General features: G+C 42.4%; 1 protein-coding gene across 6 annotated transcripts in view; it reads left to right on the top strand.

Moving 5' to 3' along the window:
• Positions 1 to 17,494, top strand: part of LOC110158798 (presenilins-associated rhomboid-like protein, mitochondrial) — a 17,585-nt gene extending 91 nt beyond the window's left edge. Inside the window, exons 1-8 of one of the 6 annotated variants that reach the window (XM_055166639.1) lie at positions 1 to 68; positions 1,527 to 1,663; positions 4,510 to 4,784; positions 9,994 to 10,134; positions 13,297 to 13,345; positions 14,537 to 14,632; positions 16,156 to 16,305; positions 16,837 to 17,494. The exon at positions 1 to 68 is cut by the window's left edge and continues 81 nt beyond it. In XM_055166639.1, coding sequence (XP_055022614.1) covers positions 4,767 to 4,784; positions 9,994 to 10,134; positions 13,297 to 13,345; positions 14,537 to 14,632; positions 16,156 to 16,305; positions 16,837 to 17,015 — 633 coding nt within the window. In that variant the 5' untranslated portion in view covers positions 1 to 68; positions 1,527 to 1,663; positions 4,510 to 4,766 and the 3' untranslated portion in view covers positions 17,016 to 17,494. Of the gene's footprint in view, positions 69 to 1,526; positions 1,664 to 4,506; positions 4,785 to 9,993; positions 10,135 to 13,296; positions 13,346 to 14,536; positions 14,633 to 14,745; positions 14,918 to 16,155; positions 16,306 to 16,836 lie in introns of those variants that run through there. The other 5 variants (XM_055166640.1, XM_055166637.1, XM_055166638.1 and 2 more) reach the window with 5 other exon arrangements.
• Positions 17,495 to 17,500: the final 6 nt, after the last annotated feature.

Genomic DNA, 17,500 nt, shown 5'->3' with positions numbered 1-17,500 from the left:
CAGATGGCGTGGACGACCCGCTGCGGGGCTCTGCTCCGGCTCACGGGACCGGAGGGCTTCAGCGGGAGGTGAGTGACCCGCGGCCGGACTCAGCGCTCCGCCGAGAGCCGCTGTTAGCTTTAGCAGCGTTAGCTCCCGGTTAGCTTCAGTTAGCACATGCGGCTAAAGTTTGTTTTTGTGAATGACACGATGCTGATGTAAAGAAGAAAAAAAACACCGGGGAAGTTTTATTTAAACAGAACAGAGTGTCCACATGTCCCCGTGTCCCCGGGACAGTCCCAGTCCTGAGTCTGTGTCTCTGTCCCGCAGATTTATACAAAACCACTGATTTGTCCCAATTTATACAAGAAATGTCCCAGTGTCTCTGTTTTGAACCAGTCTGACCCTGACAACAGTAAAAAGAAACACAAACTGACATTTATTTATTTAAAATACAGAAAATCTGCTTTAAAATGACTAAACTAGAGTCATCAGATGTTCAAAATAAAAAACTGACTCTGGTTTGGGTTTAGGAGAATAGTTCTGTCCTCTGCACGAGTGTGAGTCACTTTAGTCACATTTTCTTTGTGTTTTGGTCGTTTTTAAGCAGATTTTCTGTATTTTACTGAAACAAATGAAATGTATATTCATATTTATATTCATGTACATTTGAGGCAGTGATATATGCAATAAAATGATTGAAAATGATCAATTTTGCTGACAAGACATTTTTTGGTCTTTTGGTGTTGAGGTTGATATTTGACAGTAGAAAAGCAGCAAGCCCCAGAATATTTTTCTGCTAGTTTCCCCCATGTGTTAGGATCCACCGTGCCAAATTTTAGGATTATTTGAGCATGTTTGCAGTTTCAGTACCTTCATATTTACAGTTACATAATTTCGCAAATAGCTTTTCTCAAAAAGTGTGTTTTTTGGGCCCTGAGCCCAAACGGGGCCGAGTTGAGGTTGGTCCCATCAACTCATGATGGCCAAAGATATAAGATAACAGGAAATAATAGTGAAAAAAAGGAGCAAAAATCATCCTGGGGGTGGACCTGGCTCCAGGCCTAATGTCTCTCTTTACTGTTGTCAGGATCAGATTGGTGTAAAATTGGGACACTGGGACATTTCTTGTATAAATTGGGACAAATCAGTGGTTTTGTATAAATCTGTGGGACAGAGACACAGACTCAGGACTGGGACTGTCCCGGGGAAACAGAGACGTGTGGACACACTATTAAAACACAAACTGGGACTATACTGACTCAAGTGCAGAACAGTTTTCCTTAATTCCGCACTCGATTCACTATTTTATTGTTTCCAAACATCAAAAAAGTAAATCTGGTCTCCCTGAAATCCCACAAAAACTTCAACATGATTCATTTTAAACCGTTATTTTCCTCTAAATGTAGATTAAATAAAGTTTTAAAGGTCCAATATCTGAGTTTTAAATCATGTTCTCCTCAAAAACACAGACCTGGACTTGTGTTTTGTTTCATTCACACAGGTTTGAGTAATTCTTTATTTTTCGTCTGTCCACATCTCCAAAGCTCCAGACGCTCTGTTCCACCTTGTGATGTCATGACGTGGTGGTAGTTTTCAAGTCCTCAGCTCCTTTTTCCCTTCAGTTCAGTCGAGATTGGAGAGAAATTCCAGGACTGAAACGACCCACGTGATTCTAGTGAAGGTGTGTGGAGTTTTTAAAAACACAGTGGAGTGAAACAAACAAAAAAACAAAACATAACTCCAGGTTTGATACGAGGACTTTAGATCCCCGGCTACTTTGACACACTGCTCTTATATGATTAACGTTGGCGTCAGTTATAAACACCTGATACTAAAAAACTCACATATGTTCGTTTGTTTTTTAACAACGGGAAAATGTTGTCGGACGAGTACAACGACTTAAAGATGCGTGACAAATGATATCATCTGAAAACCACCAGTACAGTAAGTTTTTTATCACATAATGATGCTGATTTATGGAGCAAGCGAGCGTTTTATTTGGCTGTAATTGAGCATAAAATAAATATTTGTGAACTCTAGAGTGAGTCCAGTCGTACATCTAATGTGCTGTGTGTGTTTTTTCCATCGGAATATTGATTGAAAAGTAACGACGTCGAGAATTAAAATCACGAAAAGAAAATTTACAATTACGCTTTCTTCTGTGCGAACACGAAACCTGGTCCTGATTTAGTCCTGGTTCAGTCCTGGTTCAGTCCTGGTTTAGTCCTGGTTTAGTCCTGGTTTTAGTTCTGCTGGCACTATGAGAATAAATTTGTAACATTTCAACGTTAAAATCGTAATTTTACCAGAATAAAGTCGTAATTTTATCAGAATAAAGTTAAAAAAACCTCCTTATTTAGTCCTGGTTCAGACCTGGTTTAGACCTGGTTTAGACCTGGTTCAGTCCTGGTTCAGTCCTGGTTCAGACCTGGTTTAGACCTGGTTCAGTCCTGGTTTCAGACCTGGTTCAGACCTGGTTTAGACCTGGTTCAGACCTGGTTTAGTCCTGGTTTTACTGGTTCAGACCTGGTTCAGACCTGGTTCCTGGTTTAGACCTGGTTTAGTCCTGGTTAGACCTGGTTAGACCTGGTTCAGACCTGGTTTAGTCCTGGTTCAGTCCTGGTTCAGACCTGGTTTAGACCTGGTTTAGTCCTGGTTTAGACCTAGTTCTGGTTTAGACCTGGTTTAGTCCTGGTTTCTGGTTAGTCCTGGTTCAGACCTGGTTCTGGTTAGACCTGGTTTAGTCCTGGTTTAGGTTAGACTGGCTGGTTTCTGGACCTGGTTAGACCTTTAACCTGGTTACCTGGTTCAGACCTGGTTACCTGGTTTTACCTGGTTTCCTGGTTTCCTGGTTACTGGACCTGGTTCAACCTGGTTCCTGGTTATTTATTCCTGGTTTACCTGGTTCAGTCCTGGTTAGACCTGGTTTAGACTGGTTTAGACCTGGTTTAGTCCTGGTTTAGACTTTAGTCCTGGTTTAGATCTGGTTTAGTCCTGGTTAGACCTGGTTTAGACCTGGTTTAGACCTGGTTCAGTCCTGGGTTTAGACCTGGTTTAGTCCTGGTTTAGACCTGGTTTAGTCCTGGTTTAGTTCTGGTTTAGTCCTGGTTTAGTCCTGGTTCCTGGTTTAGTCCTGGTTTAGTCCTGGTTTAGTCCTGGTTTAGACCTGGTTTAGTCTGGTTTAGACCTGGTTTAGACCTGGTTTAGACCTGGTTTAGTTCTGGTTGGTTTAGACCTGGTTAGTCCTGGTTTAGACCTGGTTTAGACCTGGTTTAGTTTAGTCCTGGTTTAGACCTGGTTTAGAGTCCTGGTTTAGTTACCTGGTTTAGACCTGGTTCAGACCTGGTTTAGACCTGGTTTAGTCCTGGTTTACCTGGTTTACCTGGTTTAGTCCTGGTTTAGTCCTGGTTAGACCTGGTTTAGACCTGGTTTAGACCTGGTTCAGACCTGGTTCAGACCTGGTTTAGTCCTGGTTTAGTCCTGTTTAGACCTGGTTAGACCTGGTTTAGACCTGGTTTAGACCTGGTTTGACCTGGTTTAGTCCTGGTTAGTCCTGGTTTAGACCTGGTTAGACCTGGTTTTAGACCTGGTTTAGACCTGGTTTAGTCCTGGTTTAGACCTGGTTTAGACCTGGTTTAGTCCTGGTTTGGTTTAGACCTGGTTTAGTCCTGGTTTAGACCTGGTTTAGACCTGGTTTAGTCCTGGTTTAGACCTGGTTTAGACCTGGTTTAGTTTAGACCTGGTTTAGTTTAGTCCTGGTTTGTCCAAGTTTAGACCTGGTTTAGTCCTGGTTTAGTCCTGGTTTAGACCTGGTTTAGACCTGGTTTAGACCTGGTTAGACCTGGTTTAGACCTGGTTTAGTCCTGGTTTAGACCTGGTTTAGTCCTGGTTTTAGACCTGGTTTAGACCTGGTTTAGTCCTGGTTTAGTCCTGGTTTAGACCTGGTTTTAGTCCTGGTTTAGACCTGGTTTAGACCTGGTTTAGTCCTGGTTTTAGACCTGGTTTAGACCTGGTTTAGTTCCTGGTTTAGTCCTGGTTTAGACCTGGTTTAGTCCTGGTTTAGACCTGGTTTAGACCTGGTTTAGTCCTGGTTTAGTTCTGGTTAGTCCTGGTTTAGTCCTGGTTTAGACCTGGTCCTGGTTCAGACCTGGTTTAGACCTGGTTTACCTGGTTTAGTCCTGGTTTAGACCTGGTTTAGACCTGGTTTAGACCTGGTTTAGTCCTGGTTTAGACCTGGTTCAGTCTATATGCAGTGCAAAAGTCCTCTGTACATAAATATTTCTGAAATCTTTCTTACTCTGTAGGTTTCCCAGAATGCTTTGCGACGTAAACAAATATGGAAAATTACTAGTGATGGTATTTGTACAAACGAACATATTTGAGTTTTTTGTTATCCCGTGTTTATAACCGACGCCGGCGTTAAGAGCAGTGCCTACAGTTAGCGTCGCAGCTTCAGGAAACGTTGATGAGAAACCCCAGACTTTGTCCTGACCTGTGGCGTGTGGTTGTTCCTCGTGTGTCCAGCAGGTGGCGCCTGAACGTGCAGCAGAGGTGTGGGTTTAAAAAAGCCTCTCGGAAACCAGAGGGACGCAGAGGAGAAGAAGAGGCGTCCCCCGGCGGGCCCCCGTCCTCCGCCCGGGACCCGACGGCGCCCAGGGACCCCCCCGCCGGAGCCCGGGACCCGACGACGCCCGGGGGCCCCGCGGCGCCCGCCGAGGCCGGAGCCAGGGCCCCCCCCACACCGAGACGGACCCTACAGGGACTTTGGACGACTGGTGAAGCCCATGGTTTTTACTGTGGGGGTAAGAACCAGGACCAGACCAGGACTGAACCAGGACTAAACCAGGACTAAACCAGGACTGAACCAGGACTAAACCAGGACTAAACCAGGACTAAACCAGGACTAAACCAGGAACTAAACTAAACCAGGACTAAACCAGAACCAGGACTAAACCAGGGAGGACTAAACCAGAACTAAACCAGGACTAAACCAGGACTAAACCAGGACTAAACCAGGACTAAACCAGGACTAAACCAGAGGACTAAACCAGGACTAAACCAGACTAAACCAGGACTAAACCAGAACTAAATAACCAGGAACCAGGACTAAACCAGGACTAAACCAGGACTAAACCAGGACTAAACCAGAACTAAACCAGACTAAACCAGGACTAAACCAGACTAAACCAGAACTAAACCAGGACTAAACCAGAACTAAAACCAGGACTAAACCAGAACTAAACCAGGACTAAACCAGAACTAAACCAGGACTAAACCAGAACTAAACCAGGACTAAACCAGAACAGGACTAAACCAGGACTAAACCAGAACTAAAACCAGGACTAAACCAGAACTAAACCAGGACTAAACCAGGACTAAACCAGGACTAAACCAGGACTAAACCAGGACTAAACCAGAACTAAACCAGAACTAAACCAGGACTAAACCAGAACAAACCAGAACTAAACCAGGACTAAACCACTAAACCAGAACTAAACCAGGACTAAACCAGAACAAACCAGGACTAAACCAAACTAAACCAGGACTAAACAGGACTAAACCAGGACTAAACCAGGACTAAACCAGGACTAAACCAGAACTAAACCAGGACTAAACCAGACTAAACCAGAACTAAACCAGACTAAACCAACTAAACCAGAACTAAACCAGGACTAAACCAGAACTAAACCAGACTAAACTAAACCAGAACTAAACCAGGACTAAACCAGATAAACCAGAAAACCAGGACTGAACCAGAACTAAACCAGGACTAACCAGACTAAACCAGGACTAAACCAACCAGGACTAAACCAGGACTAAACCAGAACTAAACCAGGACTACTAACCAAACTACTAAACAGCAGAACTAACCAACTAAACCAGGACAAACCAGAACTAAACCAGGACTGAACCAGGACTAAAGACCCTGTCACACCTTGATGATTTGGCCAGTGTTTGTCGACGTACCAGAATTTCCCTAAAACGCTGACATACGCTGAACCGTGGATGTTTTATTTATTTCTGTGTATACACAGTGTGTTCATACTGAGTTGGGCGTGTACATATGTATTAGTAACTTATGTAAGATGTTTTGATCATTTATATATAACTTATACCAATGCTGAGCGTGTTGCCAGTGTCCACAACTTATGCCCAACGTCTTATTGTTCATTATACATTAATGATCTGCCCAATGTTTGTACGGACCTTAACATTGTGTCTGCTGATGATGCCGTCATTTTTACAAAAGCAAAATCTGTCATAGAAGCTTCAGAGAAGTTCACATCAGCGAGAATCACCTGTTCAGACAAGTGTCTGACCAAGTCCAGTCTCTTACTGACACTAAAACAAATGTTTTCATGCTTTTTTCAAAACGTCCATCAAAGTCTTGTTTAAATGTGCTGCTGAGGGGTGAGGGACTCCAGTTTGTAGATGAATTTAAGTATCTTGGTGTGACCTTGGACTCCACTTTAACTTTAAAAAACATGTAATTAGAGCATCATTGCCAGGAAATGCAGCTAAAATGTTTCTCCACAGCAGGATTCTCTCTCATATTGAACACAGCATCACTAACTGTTCACTGACAAACACGACAACCTTCAAAATAATAGAATCACTTTTTAAAAAAGCGTTAAAGATATTTGAGAGGAAATCTTTATCGTTTCATCATTGCCTCATACTACAGAAGTATAATATCTTAAGTTTTAGAAATTTTCAAAAATTTAAACACGTCTGCTCAGTTTACAAAGTCTTAACTGGACTCGCTCCACCTCCTCTGGGTGAGTTCATGAAGACCAAGTCCAGCTCTAGTGGTCGAGGAACAAGAGCCTCGACCAGAGGCGACTGTGCAAAACCCTAGAGACGCACAACTTCTCAGTCAACAGGTGTTTTCAGTCAAGGAACAAAACTCTAGAACAACATCCAGCTGCTAGAAGAGACTCCACCACATTCAGTTCATTTAAAACTAAACTGAAACGAAGCTTAAGAGAAACCAGATCTGTGTCACTAATGTTCTGCTCCTGTGTAAATGTCAGTGTTGTGTGTCATGTTTGTGTGTTTGTCTATTGTGACGTGTTTTATGTTCTTATGTTTTTGTCTCTGTCTCTCTGACCTGCAGGACGACAGATAAAAAGTCGCCTTTGGGCTAATTCTGGCATATTTACAAGTACATGTTCATGAATATGCATTGTCCCTTTTAAATAAAAAAATAATAAATAAAATAAATAACCTCTGCATAGCGCACGGCAGCGTATCTCCAATGATCATGTGTCGTCGCCTATTGAAAGGCTGTCGCTCCATAATTTAAATCATATCAAATGATATATCCCCAGATGAATCTCTCTGTCCATGGTGCTGAATGCAGCAGATGATTGACAGGTCGGTATAAACAGCGCGATCTGTCTGCAGACCACAGGATGTAAAGTTTCCTGTCTACAGTAAAACCACTCGCCACGGCACTTCTAGTTTAGATACAAGACAAAACTGAGTTATTATTTGTGAAATGTGATGCAATACTGCAGAGTAGGGATGGGCATGATTAATCGATAATTGATCATTAAGAATTTCATGGATTCCGTTCATTTTAATGGACAAACTGAATGTATGTGTGTGTGTCGTGACCAAACAGGTGTGTACATGTGTCTCTGCATCAGAAGGAGCGACACACAACAGTGGGTCAGTCTGTAACGAACCGAAGCACAAATGTGGATTTAACCAGGATTTGTAGAAGAAATTCCACACTTTCCGTTGCGTTGGGACAAGTGTGAGTCCATGTGCACAGTGGATAAAGCAGCACATATGTTTCTGTGTCCAGTGGGAAAAAGTTTTTCCAGGTGAGAGTCGCTCAATGTGGATGACGAGGCCCCGCCCCCCTCCCCCCGTACGCTGTCCTGGTTTTGACAAACACAAATCTGGTCACACTGACCTGTATTCACCTGAGTCATGTCTTTTAATCCAACACAAGTTGAACCACATCAGCGACACAAGAGCTGGAGTTTTATCTTCACTTAGTTTATGTAAATTAGTGATGTGGTTTTAAGTTTTGTTTCTGTGAGATTTGAACAAAACTGAATTAAACACATTATAATGTCAAACAGCTGATGTGGATCTAGAGTCGTTATGTTTATATGTCGTAAAGTTGAATTTATTGATGCAGATTAGTGCAGATAGTAATAATAATGATGATCATTTTAATATAAAAACATTAATGATTAATCAATAATCGATCGTTAATTCTTCTGACGATTGATTAAGAAGATTTAATCGAATGCCCGTCCCTACTTCAGATACTTGGTTTTTAAAGCAGAAAGATTGGAGATAAAGTCCACAGGAAGTAGAGTCACTATCACTGATCTGCAGCTTCACACGAGCGACTCTCACCTTTTTACTTTCAAAGACTCAAATGGATTAACAGTGCGGTTTTGTTATTTGCAGAGGACAAATTCTGGGGATAATACAGAGTGAGTAATAAAGTCTTATTGAGCTGTCGCAATGAATTGATCGGTTAGTCTGTGGTGTTCTCCGCAGATCACCTACATGACGCTTTTTTTTTAAATGCAAATGACTGTTTCCCACGACTCAGCGAGGACATTTTCCCACTGTCTGATGTCGTCTGTGGCTGAAGTTTTCTCTGGTCAAGTGTTTCACATCGGCTCATATGACACATTTTTACACCAATTCCCCTAAACGCTGCCAACACGACGACATACGATAGATACAAGTTAGAAACATGTTCAGTAAGTTCTGCGGTCGTCTGGAACATGTCAAATACTCGGGCTGGTATCATTAAGGAGTTGCCGATACGATACACACCTCGATACAGTGATCTTTCGATTCAATACGATATATTTCAAATTGATTCAATACAATTCAATAAAAATAAAGGCTAAATCATGTCTGTGATACTAAAAGTCTTTGTTAAATCACTTCTTGTGCAAAGTTCATATGAAACACAAACATTTTAATCATCAAAACTGTGAAAATGTCAAATGTGTCGCATAAAAAAGTTTCCTTCCTCTGAACAAACACCAAAACTGTAGCTGTAACAAAATAATTTAGTGAAATATGCCAAAAATACTCTTGGTGATATATCGATACAGCAGCCGATGATATCGATACTGTATCATCACATTAAGTGATACGATATATCGATATTTCAATATTTTTGCACACACCTGTCAAATACGTCTGCATAAGTAAATATACGTTGGAGATAAGTTGGATATAAGTTACACGCAGGTTCAAAGCTCGTTACTCATAAATTCTGTGAACATTAGACATTTTCTCTACGTATTTGGACTTATGAGAAACTTACAGTTAACGTGTGTCAGTGATCACGTAACTGACCTACAACTTATGGCCCGTGTGTGCAGGACGTATAAACACACGCTGACATACGTCCAGAAATTTTCAGCATGCTCAAAATTTTTCATCGTCGCCGTATGTCGCCGTATGTCGCCGTATGTCGCCGTATGTCGCCGTATGTCGCCGTATGTCGCCGTATGTCGCCGTATGTCGCCGTATGTCGCCGTATGTCGCCCGCCGTATGTCGCCGTATGTCGCCGTATGTCGCCGTATGTCGCCGTATGTCGCCGTATGTCGCCGTATGTCGCCGTATGTCGCCGTATGTCGCCGTATGTCGCCGTATGTCGCCGTATGTCGCCGTATGTCGCCGTATGTCGCCGTATGTCGCCGTATGTCGCCGTATGTCGCCGTATGTCGCCGTATGTCGCCGTATGTGCCGTATGTCGCCGTATGTCGCCGTATGTCGCCGTATGTCGCCGTATGTCGCCGTATGTCGCCGTATGTCGCCGTATGTCGCCGTGCTCCAGCGTGTTCAGAACTTACACAAGACTTACCTAGAACTTATCCGACGTACATCAGTGTTTTTGCCAAATTTTTCATACGTCGGCGTACGCTGACTAAATCGTCGAGGTGTGACAGCGGTTTAAACCAGGACTAGACCAGGACTGAACCAGGTCTAAACCCTGGTCTTGTGTGTGTCTGGTGTAGTTCACAGGTTGTGCGTTTGGGGGCGCTGCGCTGTGGCAGTACGAGAGCCTGAAGTCCAGAGTCCAGAGTTACTTCGACCAGGTTCATTCCGACTGGTTAGAAAAACTTCGTCCCAAGAAAAGAGGAGACCTGCGCAAAGACGTGAGAGTCCAGACACTTTCACACCACCAGTTTACTCCACATCACATTTAACTCTGAACAAAACAAAACATGTAAACACTGAATTCCAAATGAAAATGATTCTTCAGAGTTAAATTTTATTCTGAAGTTAGTGTTTGGTTTATTCTGATTGTAAAGATGAATGAGTTTCTTCCTCGATCATAAACATTTACCAACTTTATTTATAAAGCACTTTAAAAACTTTACGACCAAAGTGCTGCACACAAACACAGGACAGACGAGGACAACCACAGCAGAAGAAAATATATGGTACAAACAGTGTTGGGAAGTTTACTTTTCAAATGTAATCCCCTACAGATTACAGATTACACACCCCAAAATGTAGTTTATAACAAAATCCATTAAATTACTTAAAGTGAGTAATGTAATCTGATTACTTTGGATTACTTGATTTGCTGTAGAGAAACAAAGACGAGGAAATCTTCACGTAAGAAGTTTTGTCTGATAAAAGAAAATAAAAAGTCCAGATTTTTTACTGAACCAAATAAAAAATATTATTGATAGAAGAAGAAGAAACACGTCCACACAGCAGGATTTAGACCTAGGTTTAGTCCTGTTTTAGTAGACCTGGTTTAGTCCTGGTTTAGACCTGGTTTAGTCCCTGGTTTAGACCTGGTTTAGTCCCTGGTTTAGTCCTGGTTTAGTCCTGGTTTAGTCCCAGTTTAGTCCCTGGTTTAGACCTGGTTTAGTCCTGGTTTAGACCTGGTTTTAGTCCTGGTTTAGTCCTGGTTTACCTGGTTTAGACCTGGTTTAGACCTGGTTTAGTCCTGGTTTAGTCCCTGGTTTAGTCCTGGTTTAGTCCTGGTTTAGACCTGGTTTAGTTTAGTTTAGTCCTGGTTTAGTCCTGGTTTAGACCTGGTTTAGTTCTGGTTCAGTCCTGGTTTAGTCCTGGTTTAGATTTAGTTTAGACCTGGTTTAGTCCTGGTTTAGTCCCGGTTTAGTCCTGGTTTAGTCCCGGTTTAGTCCTGGTTTAGACCTGGTTTAGTTCTGGTTCAGTCCTGGTTTGGACCTGGTTTAGTCCCGGTTTAGACCTTGTTTAGTCCTGGTTTAGTCCCGGTTTAGTCCTGGTTTAGTGGTTTAGGTTTAGTAGTCCTGGTTTAGTCCTGGTTTAGTCCTGGTTTGGTTTAGTCCTGGTTTTAGAGTCCTGGTTTAGAGTCCTGGTTTAGTCCTGGTTTAGACCTGGTTTAGTCCTGGTTTAGTCCTGGTTTAGTCCTGGTTTAGACCTGGTTTAGTCCAGTTTAGACCTGGTTTAGTCCCTGGTTTAGACCTGGTTTAGTCCTGGTTTAGTCCTGGTTTAGTTCTGGTTTAGTCCTGGTTTAGTTCTGGTTTAGTCCTGGTTTTAGTCCTGGTTTACCTGGTTTAGTCCTGGTTTAGTCCTGGTTTAGTCCTGGTTTAGACCTGGTTTAGTCCTGGTTTAGTCCCGGTTTAGTCCCCGGTTTAGTCCCAGTTTAGTCCCGGTTTAGACCCGGTTTAGTCCTGGTTTAGTCCCTGGTTTAGACCTGGTTTAGTCCTGGTTTAGTCCCTGGTTTTAGACCTGGTTTAGTCCTGGTTTAGTCCTGGTTTAGTCCCGGTTTAGTCCTGGTTTAGTCCTGGTTTAGACCTGGTTTAGTCCTGGTTTAGTCCTGGTGGTTTAGTCCTGGTTTAGACCTGGTTTAGTCCTGGTTTAGTCCTGGTTTAGTCCTGGTTTAGATTTAGTTTAGACCTGGTTTAGTCCTGGTTTAGTCCTGGTTTAGTCCCGGTTTAGTCTGGTTTAGTCCCGGTTTAGTCCTGGTTTAGTCCTGGTTTAGACCTGGTTTAGTCTGGTTTCAGTCCCGGTTTAGACCTGGTTTAGTCCTGGTTTTCCCTGGTTTAGTCCTGGTTTAGTCCCTGGTTTAGTCCTGGTTTAGACCTGGTTTACCTGGTTTAGTCCTGGTTTAGTCCTGGTTTTAGTCCTGGTTTAGTTTAGACCTGGTTTACCTGGTTTCCTGGTTTAGACCTGGTTTAGACCTGGTTTAGACCTGGTTTAGTCCTGGTTTAGTCCTGGTTTAGACCTGGTTTAGACCTGGTTTACCTGGTTTACCTGGTTTAGTCCTGGTTTAGTCCTGGTTTAGTCCTGGTTTAGTCCTGGTTTAGACCTGGTTTACCTGGTCCTGGTTTAGTCCTGGTTTAGTCCTGGTTTAGACCTGGTTTAGTCCTGGTTTAATCCTGGTTTAGTCCTGGTTAGTCCTGGTTTAGTCCTGGTTTAGTTTCCTGGTTTAACCTGGTTTAGCCTGGTTTAGTCCTGGTTTAGTCCTGGTTTAGTCCTGGTTTAGTCCTGGTTTAGTCCTGGTTAGTCCTGGTTTAGTCCTGGTTTAGACCTGGTTTTAGTCCTGGTTTAGACCTGGTTTAGTCCTGGTTTAGTCTGGTTTAGTCTGGTTTAGTCCTGGTTTAGTCCTGGTTTAGACCTGGTTTAGACCTGGTTTAGTCCTGGTTTAGTCCTGGTTTAGTCCTTGGTTAGTCCTGGTTTAGTCCTGGTTTAGTCCTGGTTTAGTTTAGTCCTGGTTTAGACCTGTAGACCTTTAGACCTGGTTTAGTCCTGGTTTAATCCTGGTTTAGTCCTGGTTTAGACTTGGTTTAGACCTGGTTTAGTCCTGGTTTAGTCCTGGTTTAGACCTGGTTTAGACCTGGTTTAGAGTCCTGGTTTAGTCCTGGTTTAGTCCTGGTTTAGACCTGGTTTAGGACCTTTAGTCCTGTTTAGACCTGGTTTAGTCCTGGTTTAGACCTGGTTTAGTCCTGGTTTAGACCTGGTTTAGTCCTTTTAGTCCTGGTTTAGTCCTGGTTTAGACCTGGTTTAGACCTGGTTTAGACCTGGTTTAGTCCTGGTTTAGTCCTGGTTTAGTCCCGGGAGCAGTTGAAGTGTGTGTTTTCTTAGTGTCTTTGTCCAATCAGAATCAGACTCATGAAATAAAAAAACATTTAACAAGTTTAACACGGAAACAACAATTCAACTTTGATTATCTCCATGGAAACAACAAAGACGATTATCAGAATGAAACCCTGATGTAAACCTGCTCCTGTGTCATGTTTCACTCACACGTTTGAGTAAATCTTTGTTATTGTAGGGAGTATTATTCTCTGCGCTGTGATTGGCTGCTTCTGTTTCAGGTGAACCAATGGTGGAACAGTCTGACTGAAGGTCAAAGGACAGTCACAGGTGAGAAAACCAGGACTGAACCAGGACTGAACCAGGACTGAACCAGGACTGAACCAGGACTGAACCAGGACTAAACCAGGACTAAACCAGGACTGAACCAGGACTAAACCAGGACTAAACCAGGACTGAACCAGGACTAAACCAGGACTAAACCAGGACTGAAACCTGAACCAGGACTGAACCAGGACTAAACCAGGAACCAGGACTGAACCAGGGAAACCAGGACTGAACCAGGACTAAACCAGGACTGAAACTAAACCAGGACTAAACCAGGACTGACTAAACCAGGACTAAACCAGGACTAAACAACCAGGACTGAACCAGGACTAAACCAGGACTAAACTTGTCCTGTATGTTCTTGTTTTTGTTTTTGTTTTTTTTTTTATTTTAATTTAAAATTTATTTTTGTTTTTATTTTTGTTTTTTGTTTTTATTTTTTTGTTTTTTTTTATTTTTTGTTTTTTTATTTTCCTTCTTGTGTTTGTTTTTATTTTCCTTCTTGTTTTTGTGTGTTTTGTTTTTATTTTCGTTCTTGTTTTTGTGTTTGTTTTTATTTTCGTTCTTGTTCTTGTGTTTGTGTTTATTTCCTTTTGTTTGTTTTATTTTTTTTGTGTTTGTGTTTATTTTCGTTCTTGTGTTTGTGTTTGTGTTTATTTTCCTTCTTGTGTTTGTGTTTGTGTTTATTTTCCTTCTTGTGTTTGTGTTTATTTTCCTTCTTGTGTTTGTGTTTTATTTTCCTTCTTGTGTTTTGTGTTTATTTTCCTTCTTGTGTTTGTGTTTATTTTTTCTTGTTTTTGTGTTTGTGTTTATTTTCCTTCTTGTGTTTGTGTTATTTTCTTCTTGTGTTTTGTGTTTGTGTTTATTTTCCTTCTTGTGTTTTGTGTTTATTTCCTTCTTGTTGTTTGTGTTTTTATTTTCCTTCTTGTGTTTGTGTTTATTTTCCTTCTTGTTTTTGTGTTTATTTTCCTCCTTGTGTTTTGTGTTTATTTTCCTTCTTGTGTTTGTGTTTATTTTCCTTCTTGTGTTTGTGTTTATTTTCCTTCTTGTGTTTTGTGTTTATTTTCCTTCTTGTGTTTGTGTTTATTTTCCTTCTTGTGTTTGTGTTTATTTTCCTTCTTGTGTTTGTGTTTATTTTCCTTCTTGTGTTTGTGTTTGTGTTTATTTTCCTTCTCGTGTTTGTGTTTGTTGAAGGGATCATCGCGGTGAACTTCCTGGTGTTTTGTTGTTGGAGAGTTCCGGCGTTCCAGAGAACCATGATCCGCTTCTTCACGGCCGACCCCGCCTCCAGTGAGTCTCGCCGCCGTCGTTTCTGTTTTTGTCTGTTTTTCCTCGTGTTCTTCTGATCGTCTCTCGTGTTTTTGACGTTGGACCACAGTTTGAGTTTCTGTTTCTGGCTCCAGATTGGGACCATAACCTCTGACCTCTGAAGATGTTTTCAGGTGGGGCAGAACGGTGCCGGTTCCACTTACACCAGGAACCAAAGTTCTCACAGTGAACGAGACGTTTGAAACTGTTTAAGTGAAACATGAAGATCATCCACAAATAAAAACAAGACTGAACGAAAGAGGAGAAGAAAAACATGGATCAGAGACGTTGTGTTCTCCTCTCCTCCTCCTCTCATCCCTCGTTCTTCTTTTACAGAGACGTTGCGTCTCCTCTCTCCTTCCTCTCCTACTTCCTCTCCTCCTCTCCTTCTCTCCTCTTTCCTCTCCTCTCTCCTCCTCTCCTCCTCTCCTTCTCTCTCCTCCTCCTCCTCCTCTCCTCTTCCTCTCCTCTTCTCTCCTCCTCCTCCCTCTCCTCCTCTCTCTCTCCTCTCTCCTCTCCTCCTTCCTCTCCTCCTCCTCCTCCTCTCTCCTCCTTCCTCCTTCCTCCTCTTCTCTCCTCCTCCTCTCCTCTCTCTCTCTCTCCTCCTCTCTCCTCTTCCTCTCCTCTCTCTCCTCCTCTCTCTCCCTCTCTCTCTCTCTCTCTCCTTCTCTCCTCCTTCTCTCTCCTCCTCTTCCTCTCCTCCTCTCCTTCCTTCTCCTCCTCTCCTCCTCTCCTCCTCTCCTCTCTCTCCTTCTCTCCTTCTCTCCTCCTTCCTCTCCTTCCTCTCTCCTCCTCTTCTTCTCTCCTCTCTCTCTCCTCTCTCTCCTCCTTCCTCTCCTCTTCTCTCCTCCTTCCTCTCCTCCTCCTCTCCTCCTCCTCTCCTCTCCTCCACTTCCTCTCCTCCTTCTCTCCTCCATCTCTCCTTCCTCTCCTCCTCTCGTCCTCCTCTCATCCCTCGTTCTTCTTCTTCTTCTTTTACAGAGACGTTGTGTTCTCCTCTCCTCCTCTCGTCCTCCTCTCATCCCTCGTCTTCTTCTTCTTCTTTTACAGAGACGTTGTGTTCTCCTCTCCTCCTCTCATCCTCCTCTCATCCCTCGTCTTCTTCTTCTTTTACAGAGACGTTGTGTTCTCCTCTCCTCCTCTCGTCCTCCTCTCATCCCTCGTTCTTCTTCTTCTTTTACAGAGACGTTGTGTTCTCCTCTCCTCCTCTCGTCCTCTCTCATCCCTCGTTCCTTCTTCTTCTTTTACAGAGACGTTTGTGTCTCTCTCTCTCTCTTCTCCTCTCATCCTCCTCTTCTTCTTCTTCTTTTACAGAGACGTTGTCGTCTCCTCTCTTCTTCGTCTTCTACAGAGACTCCTCTCTCTCCCTCGTTCTTCTTCTTTTTACAGAGACGTTTTCTTCTCCTTCTCTCCTCTCATTCTTCTTCTTCTTCTTTTACAGAGACGTTGTGTTCTCCTCTCCTCCTCTCGTCCTCCTCTCATCCCTCGTTCTTCTTCTTTTACAGAGACGTTGTGTTCTCCTCTCCTCCTCTCGTCCTTCTCTCATTACTCGTTCTTCCATCTCGCCGCCAACATGTACGTCCTGTGGAGTTTTTCCAGCAGCGCCGTCTCCATGTTGGGCAGGGAGCAGTTCATGGCCGTGTACCTGTCGGCAGGTGAGACGCCCGCCATCTTTGTGCTGTGTCTGTGCGCGGGTTTCACTCTGAGTTTAAGTTTACATTTTCAAATTCTGTAAAAATAAATCACCTTTTAAATATTCATATTAAGTCCTCAAATTTAACAGTCAAAATTTAGAGTGTTAAATTTAGAGTGTAAAATTTAGAGTGTTAAATTTAGAGTGTTAAATTTAGAGTGTTAAAATTTAGAGTGTTAAATTCGAGTGTTAGAGTGTAAAAAATTAGTGTAAATTAGAGTGTTAAATTAAGTGTTAAAATTTAAGAATTTGTAAAAGATTTGAGTGTTTAAATTTCAGAGTTAAATTTAGAGTGTTAAATTCAGAGTGTAAAAATTAGTGCATTTGAGTGTAAAATTTTAGAGTGTAAATTTAGAGCGTAAAATTCACAGTGTTAAATTCAGAGTGTAAAAATTAGTGTTCAATTTAGAGTGTTAAATTTAGAGTGTTAAATTCAGAGTGTAAAATTTAGAGTGTAAATTTCAGAGTGTAAATTTTAAAGTGTAAATTTCAGAGTGTAAAAACTCACAGCAAAGATCCAAGATGCCAAGACAGAAGCAGTCGATCCAGAGTATCTCCATGGAGACCAAACCAGACACAGTCACAGGTCAGATCTGTGGAGAGGCGACCCCATGGTCATGGTTTAGTTCCAGTTTAGTCATTTGTCTGGAATGTTTCTCAGTGTGGCATTAAAACTTTCTATCTTCATGGAAACCAGAGACCAGACCAAGTTCCAGGACTAAACCAGGACTAAACCAGGTCTAAACCAGGACTAAACCTCATAAAGCCCTATAAAAGTGTACATTCCTCCTGTGAGCGTCGCCTCTCCACAGATGTGACCTGTGACTGTGTCTGGTTTGGTTTCCGTGGAGACAGATTTGAGACTTTAAACATGATTTCAGTAAAATAAATGTGTTTTCTTGTATTGTTCTTCCTCACGTGTGACTCTGTGACGTCAGAGGAGTCTGGGCTCAGTGTGCCACATGGTTGCTACGGAAACACTGATGGAATTACCATTAAAAATAAAATAAAAAATCACCAAATGGAGAAAAACAAAAAGTATAAAATGTTGAGTCAAATGTTCAGTCCAGTGATCTGAAGTGAATCTGAGTCACATGAGCAGTTCAACCTGTCAAAGGAACTTTAAAGCCCCACTGCGGGACATTTCCTCACATGAG

Source organism: Boleophthalmus pectinirostris, unplaced genomic scaffold (assembly GCF_026225935.1).
Source record: "Boleophthalmus pectinirostris isolate CB_2022bp ecotype Guang Dong unplaced genomic scaffold, ASM2622593v1 HiC_scaffold_9, whole genome shotgun sequence".
Classification (NCBI taxonomy): domain Eukaryota; kingdom Metazoa; phylum Chordata; class Actinopteri; order Gobiiformes; family Gobiidae; genus Boleophthalmus; species Boleophthalmus pectinirostris.
The sequence above is the reverse complement of the archived record's forward strand: the minus strand, read 5'-3'. Positions and strand labels throughout refer to the sequence as shown.